A 16,339-nucleotide genomic window follows, 5' to 3' on the forward strand; every position below is an offset into this window, starting at 1 on the left:
AGCAGACGCACCAACTTCAATTTTGTGGGATAAGTTCAAGAGTAAGTTTCAAGTTGTGGAGTGACAAATAGACTTTTTCTCTGAGGCTATATTGTGGCAGAAGCCCATTTCACCATTCCAAGCTATTAAGAGATATTTCAACTATTGGTGATATTAGCTGAAGTTTAAAACATGTAGCAGGGAAGGTGAGCATCTAAAATGATCCCAGATTGCCTTTTCATAACCATTGAATCTATATCCTCAGGCTTAGAATCACAGGATGAACTATAAACTTGCTACTAATGTTGACTATAAACTAGAAGTAACCTTTAAAATGGTAGGTAATTCATCTCCCAGCCAATTTGGCCATCATCTCTGTAATCTGTCTGCCTCACCTATTTCCTCTTTGTTGTTTCTTATCCTGACAAAACACCCTCAACTCATGTCAACCTTCCTTCATACTATTATTAATGCATTTGTTTTAACAGTATATATTATTATTATCATTATAGTTGGCTACACAGTCAGCCAAATGTTTAGACAGGATTTGGCACTTTTATCCCCTAGGAGTCCTCCCAAGGACCTGGGACAGGCAGATTGTGGTTTCATGGTGTGTTAAAAGTATCATCACAGGATGTAAATTGTTCCAAATAAAGCTGCCTTTTGCAAGTGACTGATGGTAATTTTTGTCAATGTAGGTAGCATTTAAATGGCACTCTAGATATTTTGGAATTGCATGCAAGGTACCTATTCGTAGTAGTACTATCTTTTGCCACAGTCGTTCTATTTCTATCTCCAGGTCTTTGTGTTTTGTTAGTTTTCTCCAGTTCTTTGATTCTGCTCTCTTCAGGTACTACAGCATTCTCTATTCAGACTTTATGTCTTTCTTACCAACAGTTGTTAAGTCTATGTGCCAGATGCTTATTATTATTGCTGTGGTATTAATACATAAAAATTATAAACTTAGTTTCCTGGTTTTAAAAAATGAGGAAGTTGAAATACCAACTATCTGCAAGGTGTGCTTTGAGTTTTGCAATAGTTTAAACAAAAATGTTGCCACTGGTGCTTGTCTTATTATGCAAAATGTTGTATAACTGCATTGAAAGCCAGGGCTGTCAATGACAGTCCACATCATTGTTCTTGTGAATATCATTTGCTTAAATACACCATGGGCCAGGACAAAAGAGGTGCATACTTCAAATGGATTGTAGGATTTGGATATCCCTAAACTGAATGATCTCTTTGCCTTGATTAGTATATCCAAACCATGACATACATTTTTGAAATGTTCAGATTTCAAAAACTATTTTATACGTGACACTAGAGAACGATAACTTGAAAAATGCTAGTCTAGAGTTTCTTGAACCCGTAGAAATAATTGCATAATTTATTGGATTCTATCCAAAATATTGTTGTATGCCATCCAATGTCACTTTCTATGAGATGGATGAATGGATGAATAAATATCCTTAACCTTCTTATTTGAATGGCTATAGAGACAATTATCAGGCAGACTTTGTAACTGGTAGATTCCAAGTCAGGATGAAATGAAACATATTATTTCTGCATTTTCTAGATTGCTTCCATAATTATGTGTGTGGATGCTTCCTGAAGTTTCCCTAGTTATAACATTTGGGGAAAGTTTAAAAGATTGCATTTTGTGAATTCCACTAATGTGAGTTAGCAATGTAGCAGAGTTGATTTATAAACTGAATTTGCATTTTCACTACAGTTTAAATAATATTTATCTTGTTCTTGAGCAATGATATAAACAATAAGTAATTTACAAATATTGCAGGAAAAATATTTTGGAATATTTAGAAAAATATTTTAAAAATGGAATAAGTAATAGTAAAGTTTGTCTCTCTGTGTGTGTTTATGTGTATGTATCTGTGTGTGTGGGGGTTGCATGCGTGCATCTGTGCATGTGTGTATTAATTAGATTTGTCTAATGAGCCATTTATGTTTACCACTTTTATAGAATGTTAATATTTTTCAACCTTTTTAGGATGCTCAAGAAGCACATGGGGTAGCTGTACCAACACCATCTGTTCCAGACAGCTTTGAGGGCAAGCTACCTGCAGGTAAAATGATAATTGAGATGGGTGATCACCATATCTATTATCTGCATATCATTAGCTATCTTTCATTATCTTATTTGACAGTGAAATCATAAATTTTGCTTTGGCATCAGTATATCATCTTGCAATGTTAGCACAATGTAGTTTTTTGTGGTGTTTCTGAACTTTTGTGAAACTGTATAATCTATCATTCCCATTAAGGACTGAAACAAAAGGCAACATATTTAGATGTTGACCACATTTTATGGAAAGGGTCTTTAGGTGGCATAAGGAAGGAAACCATCTACCAGGAGAATAGAAAGATCATTTCTGATTTCAGGGTCTATTATTCCTCTTAAGGTAAGTCAACCATGTGGTGGCTATAGACCTTATGGCAACTATGATTACTTTTAAGTAGTGACCATGAAAAAGCATATTTTTAAAAAAGTAATTGTTTTAAGCTTACTGTTGTTTTTGGTTTGGTACTGCTTTTATTGTTGTTATTTATGCTGTCTTGTAGTTTTAGATGATACCATGGATGTTTTAAATCATTCTTTTATAGTTTATACAGTGGCATGCTAGAAAACATTGAAGACCTGGCACCACTGGCACATCTGTCCTGGTAGCCACAGAGCAGTGTGCTAGGCATGTGGCTCATCTTTGTTCTCACCCAGCTTGCAAAATTCCAGAAAATGTATCAGTTTTTGTGAGCTCGCTTCAGCGCACTACTGAGTCTGCAAGCCACCAAAAGTGAGAGCGAGACCTGAAGCTTTGCAGAGGTTTACATGGATATTTCAAATTGTTCTTTTTATAGTTTATATAGTAGCATGCTGGTAAATGTTGAAGAAGTGCCTCCATTGCTGCCTTTGCCCTGGAGCAGATGGAAGGATCTCCAGCTAGGAGAGCTGGGAGTCTGGAGCTGGGAGGGAAGAGTAAAGAAGGTCAACACATTGGTTTATTGATGGTAGTGGTGACAGCATGGAATGTTTTGATGGGAGACAGAGGGAGGTCCATTTGTGGGTAAGGACTTCCTCATGTTTAGTACTGATGATGGGTTCTAGCCATCTGAGTTTTAGCCCAGGTCTGGTCAGTAGACTTACAGAAGCCTGGATCTTTGGCTGTTGCTGCTTAATATCAGATTGAGTAATAATAACGCTTCCTTAGTTGTGATCTTATCAGGGAGGAGTAGGACAACTTGGCAGGTGTTACTGAAACCTGGCTGAGACTTTAAGGGGGGAGTTCCCCTTTCTGAAATGTGTCTAGCTGGGTTCAGAGTATGGCACCAGGCAGGGGAAGGGGGGAAATAGTTGTCATTTTCTATTGATGTTTGGAGATGCTGTTGCCCCAAGTTGCCAGATGTTAGACACACACACACACACACACACACACACACACGTGTGTGTGTGTGTGTGTGTGTGTGTTGTATTTGTACTGATAAATAAATAAAGGGAGACTAGTATAGATCTATTTCAAGCTAATTAGCTCTCATCAGCTAGCCATAGCTCGAAATAGATCTATACTAGTCTCCCTTTATTTATTTATCAGTACAAATACAACACAAATATAAAAGGCAACATTAAAAATAAGAATATGGTTTTCTGCCTGCATGGTCTTCTGTGATGAAGCCGAAGGACAGAAAGAGGGAGTAGTGACCTTCCTCCCATATTTAGGCATACCATGGGTTGTAACATATATATATATATATATATGCAAATATGCTTGGGAGATCATTGGGATTATTTTGTTATTGTAACAGCCTCCCTGTGGCAGAGCAATTCCACTACATAAATAAATAATCTGTATATTTAATTACTATGTGACATTATCTGCTTAAAAAAGAACTGATTGGGTTTGAGTCAAGAAGGATCTGAATATCAGTGTTTCAGTTGATATCCTAGCCTTTGGCAGTTTTAATCAATCAAGAAGAATTCTACTACCTATATTCCATAACTAACAACCTACTAGATTTTTTAAAAAAATCTGAATTTAAATTTAGTGACAAATATGCAGCACTACAGTGCTCAGTTAAGCTTGGCATACCTATTGCACAGGATGCCAGTCATTTAAAGAAATGTCTTTAACCATTCCCTTTATAGCTAAGTACAATCTTCCTCTAGCCAGAACTTTTGAGTTGCATGAAGCTTACAAATCTGCTTCTCTGTCATATGTCATTTTTGCTTCTCTGTTTGATTGATTATATGCCATAAATCAGTGTCAACTCTTAATTATTATAAAGTTCCTTGGTCACACTGGGGCTTTTAGTGCAGAGCCATTATCCATGCATTTGGGATACGAGTTTTGCTCAACAAAACTGTAGGGTATAAAGGAAGATAACTTTAAAGACAACCAAGATTTTTAATGTGCTATCTGATAACATTTCAATACCCCCACATTATGTTATCATATTTTATTTTCAAATAAACACTTACTATTTATCTTTAAGTTCATGAACTTAGTTTTAATTTTCTGGCCTTCTTATTCTGAGATCTTTCAAAACATTTACTACAAATGGAAAATATTTAGCATTGCTAGCAGGAAGGCTTGGCACAGAGTTGAGGGGAGCTATCATTAACTTAAATCAGCCTCTTAAAAGCAAGTTCAGCTAGTTTCTGTAGTCAGGTAGCCATGGCATTAGCAAACTTTTTAAAACATACACAGTTACTTCCTTGTTAAAGAGCAGATCTATTTTGGCACGGTTCCTGTTTGCTGAGAATCAGAAAAAAATGTATTTTGTTTGTTCTTCTTTATAGCAACTCCTTATAGGCTTTCCAGCCTCTAAAGGTCTATTATCTGTGCCATCTCTGGAAGGAACATTTCCTGGATACCAAATAAGTGGGGTGCTGTGTGTAATTTCATACAACAGCTTCTAAAAATAATTATGCTGTTCCTTTTACATATTTTTTGTAGATCATTCAAGCAGCACTAAATGTCCTACTTACATTGCTAGAATAATATATCTGACTTGGTTTGCCATTGAACTGAACTGATCTGAATTGATTTGGGGCTATGTTGATCTGAATTGATTTGGGGCTTTTCTGTTGTGTGGGGGGGTTCCTTTTCTTATTTTTCTTTCTCTCCTCAAAACTAATGTTATCTTATTAGCTGAGAAAGTTGGGCTTCTTATCTGTAAGCACGAACTATTGCTTCCCATGGGAGCAGAAGCTCTTTGCTTTTAGCTTGGCTCTTATGCAATGGCAGCTTCCCCAACATAAGGTTCTACAGATGTTTAGGGATGCAGCTCAAAGTTCATCATCCATAATGTCCTCCAGTCGTGTTGGGATTTTGCCTTCTACATTTTGCAATCCTGATTCATTTGGAGGAAGACAGGTTACAGAAATCTACTCTCCTGCATCAAAAAGAACAGATTCAATTGCAAATTATAGACATGCCTCCTATTACAGGAATAGACCTTTTTATTGTTCAATAGAGATTCCAGTCACCATGTGAGCACACACTGCTCTCTTAAGTATGATAGAAAAATTTGATGTGGTTGCTGTAGTAATTATGTCCTTTCATAATTTGTCTCTTATGGCCCAAATGAACTTCCCCTAAAGAACGTGCCACTTGTTAAATTAGAAAAAGCATCAGTGACTGAAACTTCCATTTCCATTATAAAAACATCACTTAATTTACTGCAGCATCTTAAAGAAAATCAATTGAAAGCCAAAAATTGAAGGCATTATAAATGGATTTGTACTTGTTGTTTTTCTGAGTTTTCATCACCGGGGCATGGGGGTGGGGGGTGGAGAACTATTTTCTCTTATTCCCTTCAAAACCTTTTGAATGTATTTCTCAACATGGTTCAACAGAAAATATTCACTTAGATAAATTTACACTTTCAGATGTAAAATGAGAGTAATGCAATATATTTATGTTTCTATGTATGTATTTCTTCCTAGGTTCACAAATCAATGGCAGTTATAGAAAGTACAATTCAGTCATTGACCTGAGGACAAAGCCATTTGGGGATGATTATTTGGATGATGACTACATTCCTCCACCACCTTCAATTCCTCCTCCTTTACCACCACCGCTTTCAGTTGATTTACCACCAGTTTCACCTTCTGTGGTAGTTCTACCTCCACCACCAATGACTCCTCCACCTCCACCACCAATGACTCCTCCACCTCCACCACCAATGACTCCTCCACCTCCACCTCCACCAGCATTGCCAGCTCCATGTCTTTCAACTCTGGCTCCATCTTCATTCCCATATTCCGATGTGTCTTCTCCCAGTACTCCAACTCCACCAGACTTCATTCCTCCTCCCCCTCCTCCCCCACTTCCTCCTCCAGAGTTTATGGATACTGCAGTATCTTCTATTCCTCCAGTTTCATTACCAGTTCATACACAATTCTTCCCAAATGGTGTGTCCAAATGGAAATCAGAGACTTCTCTCAATTCTCCAGCAATACCTATTCACAAGGAGACACAGTTACTACAGTCAAGCCCAGAGCCTCATCTCACTTTCCCCAAATCATTAAAAGTACCCCCTCCAACTCCCATGAGAACCTCATCTATTTCTTCAGGAGAAAAAGACTCTAGTCCCAAAGAATATTTTCCTGCAATGGCACCTGACAGTCACATTCTTCTGTTACCTACTGTACAATCTGCTACCATAGTTTACTCAGAAGCAGAAGCTAGAGCCAAAACTACTACCGAAAAGCATTCTGCTTTAGTCACAGAATCTGAAACATCAGATTCCAAAAGTCGCCCACGGAAAAAAAAACAGAATTTATCTTGGTCCACCGAAGAAAGAACAGAATTTTCATCTCCAGATCGTGCATCATCTGATGATGATATCTGGAAAGAACGTGGCAATTTAGATAAGTTGAAGAATGAACTGTCAACCCTACTGTCCTCAACTTGCAGAAAGGATGAGCGGCCAACTGAAAGAATTACAGTTTCTAAAGCTAAAGGCTCAGATATTGATAACAACAATATTACTACAGATGAATTAAAATTAGTTAAGCATGATGTGAAAAAAACACATTTATCACAAGGAGCGGAGAATGAGAAGAAAGAAAAGAAATGTGCCAATAATCCCCTAGCCAAATCTTCCACCAAAGATGCTTTCTCAACTACAGACAAATTTCCCACCACTCAAGCAAATTGTGCTATGAAACTGAAAGAGGAGTTGGAAGCTTTATTGTCTCCAGTCAAGGAAGGAGGCCCACCTTTGGCACTTGCAAACCTGAGACATAATCCAGAAACAAGAAAACAAGTTACTCTTCAGTTTTCCAGCAATAAAGTCAATAATGGTGAGTTAAAATTTTCAACAGGAAAACTGGAAGGTAGAGAGAAAGAACCAACAATGCCTAATGATTCTGTCCACACATGCAAGTCACCAGTTCCATCTTTAAAACCCAAAAGTGAACTTTTGGCTCCAGCTACATCTTCCTCTCCTAATTCTGAGGCTACCTTAGTCACACAAACTGCTTCTCCTATCAAGGATATCTCTGTGCAATATAAGACTCATAGGTCAAGATTGGAAACTGTTGACAGCCTTGTCTCTGCAATGTCTTCCCAGGCTACATATGATGGACTCAGCAGCCCAAGGAATAATGAAAACCAAAGATATTCTACTGGAAACATGCCCTCAACATCCAAATTATCTAGGAATGCAGAGCAATTGAGCAGTGATATTCTGTTTCATCCTGTTACAGGAGAAAAAGTAGAGAAAGGCTCTCCAATGGCTCTTCTTCTGGCTGCACAATTACGAGCCAATAGAGTCAAGTCTTCTGTTCCTGCCTCTCAAAACAATAGTTCTGTTTTGGAGAAAACTCAGCTCAAGTTGAACAATAGCTGCCAATCAGAGAATGGGTTATCCAGCATTCATTACAGCAATTCAAAACCCAACACTATCAAGGTTGTCCCAAAGTCCCCACACAATGACTTATTGGCAGTCTCTGAAAGTAAGCAGTGTAATGGAGCAAGTGCATCCAACAACAATATCAGGAGTTTGTCAGGACAAAGTGAAAATATGCCACAAATATTCTCCAATGCTACCGAACAATGCAGGAGTACAGTGAAATTCAGGGAGATAAATGAGTCTCCGAGTCTTTCATCAAATAAGTGTGGTTCTTCTATTTTGCTTCAAAACTCAAACTCCAGTCACTTGAAGCAGCAAGGTCCACAGAGCACATCTGAAAGTCCCTTTCATTTTTTCTCTCCACCCCAAAACCATACAGTTAAAAATGATCAGGTGGAGGAAGGATTCAATTATGAAATAATTCCTCCACCACCAGAGTTCAGCAATGATACCTCTGAAATCCCAAAGTTTCCTTCAGATACTCAGGTCTCAGATATGCAACTTGACTTCAACAACTCAAGCTACAACTATGGCAATAGTTACTCTCTGACATCAGCAGTCCAAAGGCCAAGTGACTATAGTCACCATTATCCAGGTGGCAGCTACACCTCCAATTACTTTAGTAGCTGTCCCAATAGCCGCCCCCTAATTAAAAAACGCCTTTATCTATCAGAGACTGATGACTTATATAGTAGGACATCTATGTCTGCTCGCAGTATGAGCACACCTAACTCCTATGGCTACAACTCTTCAGCTATGGAAGGGATTCATCGAGCCAATCATCCTCACAGAAATGTTCCCAATGGTACACAGGGTCGAAGGGTATCCTTGGAATTACCTGGAAAAATTATAACTTACAATACTTCTGTCAATGATGCCCAGTATAAAAGCCAAAATGGAGACTATTCCACCAATGCCTCTGGCAGGTATGTTTCCTTTGTCATAAATATAGGAGTTGTAATGTGAGTAGGAACTGCATGGAAATGTTTTGGCCAGAAGTCAGCATGTAGGTTGACATTCTGCAGTTACTTTTGTCCAGTATAATGTAAGCAATCTGTTTCCCCCCCTCCTTTTTAGAGTTACAATGCTCTAGGTCAGGGGTGTCCAAACTTGGCAACTTTAAGACTTGTGGACTTCAACTCCCAGAATTCCCCAGCCAGAGCTGGCTGGGGAATTCTGGGAGTTGAAGTCCACAAGTCTTAAAGTTGCCAAGTTTGGACACCCCTGCTCTAGGTAGAGTATTTTCCATTTAAAATCAAGTTATTATTCAGTCAGGTGACCAGATGACTACCGCTTGAGCAAAATGCCTGATTCTTCCACACTTGTTCCTACAGCTAAGATCACTTCAAATTATATTTAGAGAGAAGACATGGGTACCAAGAAACTTACATAATTCAACAGAATCATTGTTTCCAGGTAGACTGGCACTTTAATTATTTTTGAAACAGAAGCAAAAATATTCAAACCACCCAGATTATGATTTATACTGGTAAAATAATCTTATTAGAATTTAGCTTAGAAAGCCATTACGCCCCACCCACCCACCCCAAAAAACCTGTATTAAGTATTTCATATTCGCTGTTCATGTTTCTGGCAATCAAAGGCTATCTCACTAACAAAATATCAAACAATATTGATTTGAAAAGTTTCTTCCTTTAACATTTTGATCTTGTACTTAGAATGAAATATACCTCTTAATTGAATCACAGGTCTTTATTTATTGCTAATAATTTCTATTGAGCTAATGATATTTTTTTATATTTCTTCTGTTTAGGCCTTTCCACGTTAGTCCACAATATGGAACTCTAAATACATTTACTGTCAGGCCTGGCACAAGGCAACCCATTTCTTATTCCTACCAAGGCCTTAATTAAGATCATTCTGTCAGAAGCTCTGCATCTGTACACAGCTTGTTACTACTCAACCTGGACCTCATTCTTTGTTCTGTATTATAACTCGCCTCTGTAGGGCCTGTATCTTTTTGTAAACGTATTAGTTTTAAGTTATTCAGACAATGTTATGAATCAGTCTTATGAAGCTATCTTGGTAACAAGTTTCTTTGCATAATGTAAGAATAGCTATGTAAGTGTCTTCATTCTAGGGCACCTTTGACTAATAGGTGTCTGCTTTGAAAGAACAGGCATGGAGTTTACCTTACTAGCACCGTCTTTACAAACATGCATTGGTCATTCAGAAAAAGCAAGTAAAGGAGGAAGAAGGCAACAGAAAGGTGAAGCAAAGAACCTATGATCCAAGACGAAGAATGCAGTTCAGTAACTCACTCATGGCTGCTCTAGATCAGGCATGCATGGCCTAGAAAGCCCGCTGTTAGCTAGAAGAAAATGGCACAGTTGTGGGAAAAGAAAGGAAGAGTTTAGAGGAATAAAGGATGAGCAAGAGAGAAGGATTAAATTTTTGTGATACTTGCAGTTTCAATAGTGCTAGCACCAAAGAAAATTGACAGGAACTTTTGTCTATGGAGATTCTCATTCATCCAGGTCATGGTTATCTCGAAGGTGTTTTTGAAGAAGTAACTGGACTGTCTGGTTTTTCTTTGAAGACTTTTTGCTTGTCATCCAGGAAGCTTCAGCTCTGAGCCTCTTTAAAAAGCACCTTTGGGATGACGAGCTTTTCTTAGCAGTGCCTCTCTAAGTTGTACCCACTAATTTTTTGTTTATCACACCATTGTTAGAATCCTGAATAGAAAAAAAGAGAGAGAAATCCAGGAGCCCTTGTCAAATATTCTTAGTTCTTGCGAAATATTTGAGACTGAACTGATAAAAATGATTTTTTAGAGACACAAATTTAATTCTTGCAGTTCCCTTTAAAAACACACAGCTGAATTTAATTTGGGAGCCATTTTTAATTAAAAACGGTACAATATTTAAATGAATCAAACAATATATAGCTGCTGGGATAACCTGGCAATTCATTGCTGCATTGTTTTAATTTTCAAGAATGCAATTGTTCTGTCTACAACCTTGCTTTTCTTTGTGGTTTCTTATTTTGGTTTAGGAGTTAAAAAATATTTAATGGATATGAGAGGTGTTTAGTACAACAGGTGCCGGCATGAAATTAAACCAAATTATAATTCTGTAATTGAAGGGGAAAGCAATGCATGCTTAAGGGTTACCTTGGAAAATGTCAAATAAGTTTGTTTGGAGATAAATCTTATTCAGTGGGATTTACTGCTTAAGTAGAAGAAAAGAGTTATAATCCATTTTGGCTTGTACTGGTTATATATGAGAATTACATGTAGTCTTTGAATTATAGCCATTTGTTGAGCAATTGTTCAAAATTACAGCACTGAAAAAGTGTCTTACAAATGATCCTCACACTTGGGACTGTTGCAGCATCCCTATGGTCATGCGATCCAAATTCACCTGCTTGATCACTGGCATGAGTTTATGACGGTTGCAACATCCTGAGGTCATGTGATTGACATTTGCAACTTCTCCAGCTGATAAGCAAATCAATGGAAAAACCACCTGATTTGCTTAATGATCACATGATTCAACTTAACAACTTCAACAGTTAACAACCATGGGCAAAAAGATCATAAAAGTGGACAAAGTTCATTAAACAGCCACCTTGCTTAACAATAGAAATTCTGCTTCCAGTTATGGTTTGTAATTAATGGGTTACCTATAGTCCAATTGTCTATGGATTGAATTCTAGTTTTTAGAACTGAGTGGGAAAATGGGCTTCTCAAATTATTTCTGTAGATTTTGCAAAGGAACAAGATTATAGCCATTATTTTTATATATTTAATAGATAATTTAGTTTAAATTATAAAGCATTCACGAAAGAGACCTAAAACCAAGTGGATTGACAACATCAGCAAGTATTGCAGGCCCAATTGGCAAAACAAAGCTCAGGACCATATTGGTTGGAAACAGGCGGAAGAGGCCTTCATCCTGCAGTGGATAGACAATGGCTAAAATGATGATGATGATGATGACAATGACAATGATGATGATGACATTATAAAGGATGTACATTCATGCTGAGTTTGCCTGGCAGCAGATTCATTTTTGGAAAAAACATTTTGGCAGAATTACGGTGTAGTTTGAGTTCAGTTTAAATCACTTATCAAAGGAGATGGTTATCTGTGCCCTCGGGAAGCTTCCCATTTAAAGCCATCAAATGTTTCCAAACATTTAAATCAAAAATGGCTGAAATAGGTGTCGTTTGCAAACCACCTTCTATATTGTATGTATGCACTCTATTTACATATTATTTTATTTCTTGTTTGTACATATCTCCGTGAATCTAGAGTAAAGCCACCTCTATCAAGAGTCGGAGTGAATCTACTTTAAACAGAAGAGGGGTGGAATGAAAGGAAGTAAACTGTTACTTATTTCATTTATATATTTTTTCCTTTGATTTTTTTTTCTGTATTTTTACTGCCTGGGTGGAAAGACGTACTTCTGTGATTTTTGCGTCAGAAGAACTTCCCTGCCATGATTAAGTATCCATTTGCTGCTCTGCTTCAGGCAAGGGAACAACTTGGACTAGCCCTGATTATAACCTTTGATACTAAGATAAACTGATTGGGAAAAAAAAGTCCTAACCCTCTTGTCTATAAGATCTAGGAGGCTTCTGACCTTCAGTAGAAGCAGGAGTCTGTCCACATGTCTAATAGTGAGAGATTCTGTTCAGGAAACTCCCCTTGCCTGCATTATGTTTTAAAATAGATACATTGAATATTTCCAGTATGCAAATTATGTAGCATTTTCAGTAATTCAGCGTACATGAAATTGTCTTAGATTTTACCTATATTGATCATTCATATGATTAGTTTTGACCAAACTCAAAGAATTAATAATTTTGATTGTAGCTCATTTTGGTAGGAAACATAAAAGCCATTTATTTGTATTCTCAGCATCTTTTCAAAGTTCTGAAATTCATTTCAGACTGCATGTTTGTAAACAATCATTGAGATACACTACAACATCAGCCAATTGCAAAACATTGTGTATTTTAAAGCCAATCATTATTTCTGCACTGTTTTTAAGAACCATCTGGCCTTCTCAAATGATTTATGCATTATGTCTATGGAGATTCTCAATCATCCAGGTCATGGTTGTCCCAAAAGTACTTTTTCAAGAGCCAACTGGACTTTCTAGTTTTTCTTTAAAGACGTTTCGCTTCTCACCCAAGAAGCTTCTTCAAAAACGTATTCAAAGAAAAACCAGAAAGTCCAGTTGCCTCTTGAAAAAACAACTTTGGGATTTCTGCATGATCTTTTATATGCTGGTTAATCTGTAGTTCAGAATGGTCATTCAGATAATAATTGCTTATTCTAAATTGGTCGACATCTGACTGCATAGAATGTCAGTCAATGAGGGGTCCTTCTGTCTCAAACTGGTTATCTGCTAAGTGTACGGATTCAGGGCTTCCAATGTTTAGTTAATTAACAAACTGACTTTTCCCCTTTCCATTCTAGAAGAAGCAGAAGTTTCTAATTTTTCTTGCCCCCAATAAAAGCAGTCTGGGTATTTGTCCTCATGAATTTGTATACAATTGTCTGTTTTTGTCTGTTTTTGTTTTGCTTTATTTTAAATAATTTAAAGTATCCTATGAGGTGGTTTGAAGGCAAGTTCAAATTGTAATATAATAGTATTGCTATAATTTTTAAATATATTTTATTGCTTTTAAAATAATGACAGCAAAAGGAAAAAAGCAAAGCACAAAAATACATTATCAAAAAATACACAAGTGCTTGTAAAATAAATGAAACAAATGCAGCAAAAAGAATAATGTATAGAGTATAAGTTCTTAGAACAATAAAGTTACAATTCTATATAGAATGATCAAATGCAAACATGTAAGTGTGTGTGCGTGTCTGTATGATTATCATGCTTTTCAACCTACTGTATTTTGTATAAATTGCTCCGCTTTTTCCTTGCATTTATCCATACAAAAGAGTCACGGTGGCTCAGTGGCTTAAAATTGCAATAAAAGGTTTATGGTCCTGCAATTCGAGTCTCACCACTGCACAATGAAATGAGCTCCCATCACTAGCCCCAGTTCTTGCCAACCTAGTAGTCTGAAAGCATGTAAATGCAAGTAGATACATAGGTACCACTTCAGTAGGAAGGTAACAGCATTCCTTGTTTTGCTATATGCTTTATGCTGTGTGGCATGATGTCATGCTGGCCAGATGACCACGGAAACATCTTCAGACAGCCTGGCTCAATGGCTTAAAGAAACGCAGATGAGCACCGCCTCTTAAAGTGGGCTATGACTAGCGGAGTAAAACCGGCAGGGACTCCTTTACCTTTTTTTATCCATACAAAGTCTGCACTTATAGACAATCTGCTCACAAATGGTGTAATCAGCCTTCAATCCATTGAGTAAGTGGAGCCTTATATTCATCTTTCCAATGTTGCAATATGAGTCTATCTATAATGACACAGAAAAACCACTTATGTTGTCCAATGCCATGCACAGGTATGTAATTCAAGAGAATATTATCCTCTGAAAATTTTAGCTCTTGTTGCACACTCACATTTATATACGGTAGTCTATTACTTTCTCCCAAAACTTAGGATTGGGTAAAAAAATCCTTACAATATAGGATATTGTAAAAAATATGTTTCAGAGAAGCATTGTCCTTATTACATCTTCAACAAAATGTTGTTCTAGAATTTTTCTTTTTCTATACAAATGCAATGGAGTCCAATAAATTCTAAATATTTTTTGTTGCATAACTCATAGGTGAAGGTCAATTGGCACTTTAGATGTAGAAGTTAAAACACTTTTTCGTTGTCTAGGCAATGTAGAAACCTCTAATTCTTTATTCCACTAATCTCTTAACATCTGCATGTCGAAGTGATTATTGATAACAAATATCTAAAGAAACTAATACATTAGTATGTGTTTTAGTTTTAAAAATTTAACCACTTGTTCTAGTATCCCAGGTGTCTTAGAAACTTGAATGTTGCTGGTCGAAACAATGTTGTTAACAGAAGTTGTACTGTAAATATTACCACTGAGCTATATCTGATATTTGTCTATTACTACAATTTATGTTTAATTTCATCCACACCATCAATTGATTAAAAGTGAATATTCCTGCTTCCATTCAATTTTTCCATATCAGCATCGTTCCCCCAATTTTTATTTTCTCCATAAAGTCAATTTTGCATAGCAAAAAGGATCAATTATTTTTATTCCATTCCATAACTTTCTGATGTTTCCAGAAATATTAGAGTTCTATTGTATTAGATCCTAATACTGTCCATGCAGTCAAAGGTACTATATATGTATATTCCAAAGTTGTTGGAATATTAACACCAATTGTTGGCTATCAGTGTTGAACATTTGACAGTAGGTAAGCCTGATGATAGCATTCCAGATTTGGGAAACCAAATCCTCGTATTAATTGGTAACAGCATTTTCTGTAAAGATATTTTCAGAATTGAACAACCAAATTAACATTTGCATCAACAGTGGAATAGTAGCATGAAGTTCAGAAATAAAGAATGCTATCTGCAGATAAAACCAAAGTGATGCACTACTCTGTAAATCTTCTTAGGTTGCCTAATAGCATAAGCCAACAATTCCACACAAACAACAAAAAGCAAGGGAGAAAGTGGGCATTTGAGGTTGGTTCCTCTAAAAATATAGGAGAGTAGCAGAAAATATATACTAATTTCAAAGGAAATACAAATCCATTTAATGCAGCAAACTTATACCACTTACATATTTTGTCAAAAACGTTTAGCAGATTGGTCTTCATTTTTATTCATACTACAGACACAAGGCCATGTTTCAGGGTTTTCAAGGAAATGCTCAATTTTTTAAATTAGACTTGCCTCTCTTATTGTCTTTCCTATCAATACTCAAGGAGTCATCTGAAATGGAGTGGCATAGCTGATGGAGCAACAAGGGCAGGGAATCTTGCTTTACTACTTTTACTGAGTCATACAATAAGCAGAAGACATATTTTACAAGCAACCTGTGCAACTCCTTTCAGCAAGCCCTAACCAGAGTGCCTTTTGAAATAGCAAATACATTAATCCTCCTCTGCAATCAAAGCAAAACTTTGGGAAGCTTGAAACAAGCCAGTTATGCCATAAAAACCCATAAAAACAGGAATCTTATGCACACAGCTCACACTTTTGCAGCACTTCTTTTAAAATAGTGGCAAAAGCATCAGAAATACAAGACACGTAGTAAAAAGAAGGCAGAATACAATCAAATCTACTGGATCAGCTACCTTGAGAATTTTCAGGCACTGATCTGAGTACCTATGCATTGATCTTTGTTAGATGCCATATTTTTTTAAAAAAATGTTTTTATTTAAACCTCAGCAAGGAAGGTTAGTCTTCCGCTTGGCATGGAGTCTACCGTGTGAAATCTCTGGTGCTGATAGATTTCCTCTCATGCAGTTTATTTTCATCTTTTGGGTTATGGTCCCCACAATTTCCTAACCTTGGCTATGCAAGCTGTTGGATTTGAAGTCTTAAATATATTTTAT

The 16,339-nt window shown here is 36.8% G+C and overlaps 1 protein-coding gene and 1 long non-coding RNA gene across 3 annotated transcripts in view; both read left to right on the plus strand.

The window, feature by feature from the left end:
• LOC309389056 (uncharacterized protein C6orf132 homolog) overlaps positions 1 to 14,934 on the plus strand; it is a 43,190-nt gene extending 28,256 nt beyond the window's left edge. Inside the window, exons 1-4 of one of the 2 annotated variants that reach the window (XM_081946982.1) lie at positions 245 to 316; positions 1,988 to 2,063; positions 5,939 to 8,777; positions 9,626 to 14,934. In XM_081946982.1, coding sequence (XP_081803108.1) covers positions 260 to 316; positions 1,988 to 2,063; positions 5,939 to 8,777; positions 9,626 to 9,725 — 3,072 coding nt within the window. In that variant the 5' untranslated portion in view covers positions 245 to 259 and the 3' untranslated portion in view covers positions 9,726 to 14,934. Of the gene's footprint in view, positions 1 to 244; positions 317 to 1,987; positions 2,064 to 5,938; positions 8,778 to 9,625 lie in introns of those variants that run through there. The other variant, XM_081946981.1, reaches the window with a different exon arrangement.
• Positions 1 to 16,339, plus strand: part of LOC309388654 — an 81,012-nt gene that overhangs the window by 29,135 nt on the left and 35,538 nt on the right. The window lies entirely within an intron of this gene.

The sequence above is a fragment of the Natrix helvetica genome (genome assembly GCF_964273705.1).
Source record: "Natrix helvetica genome assembly, chromosome: 3".
Classification (NCBI taxonomy): Eukaryota; Metazoa; Chordata; class Lepidosauria; order Squamata; family Natricidae; genus Natrix; species Natrix helvetica.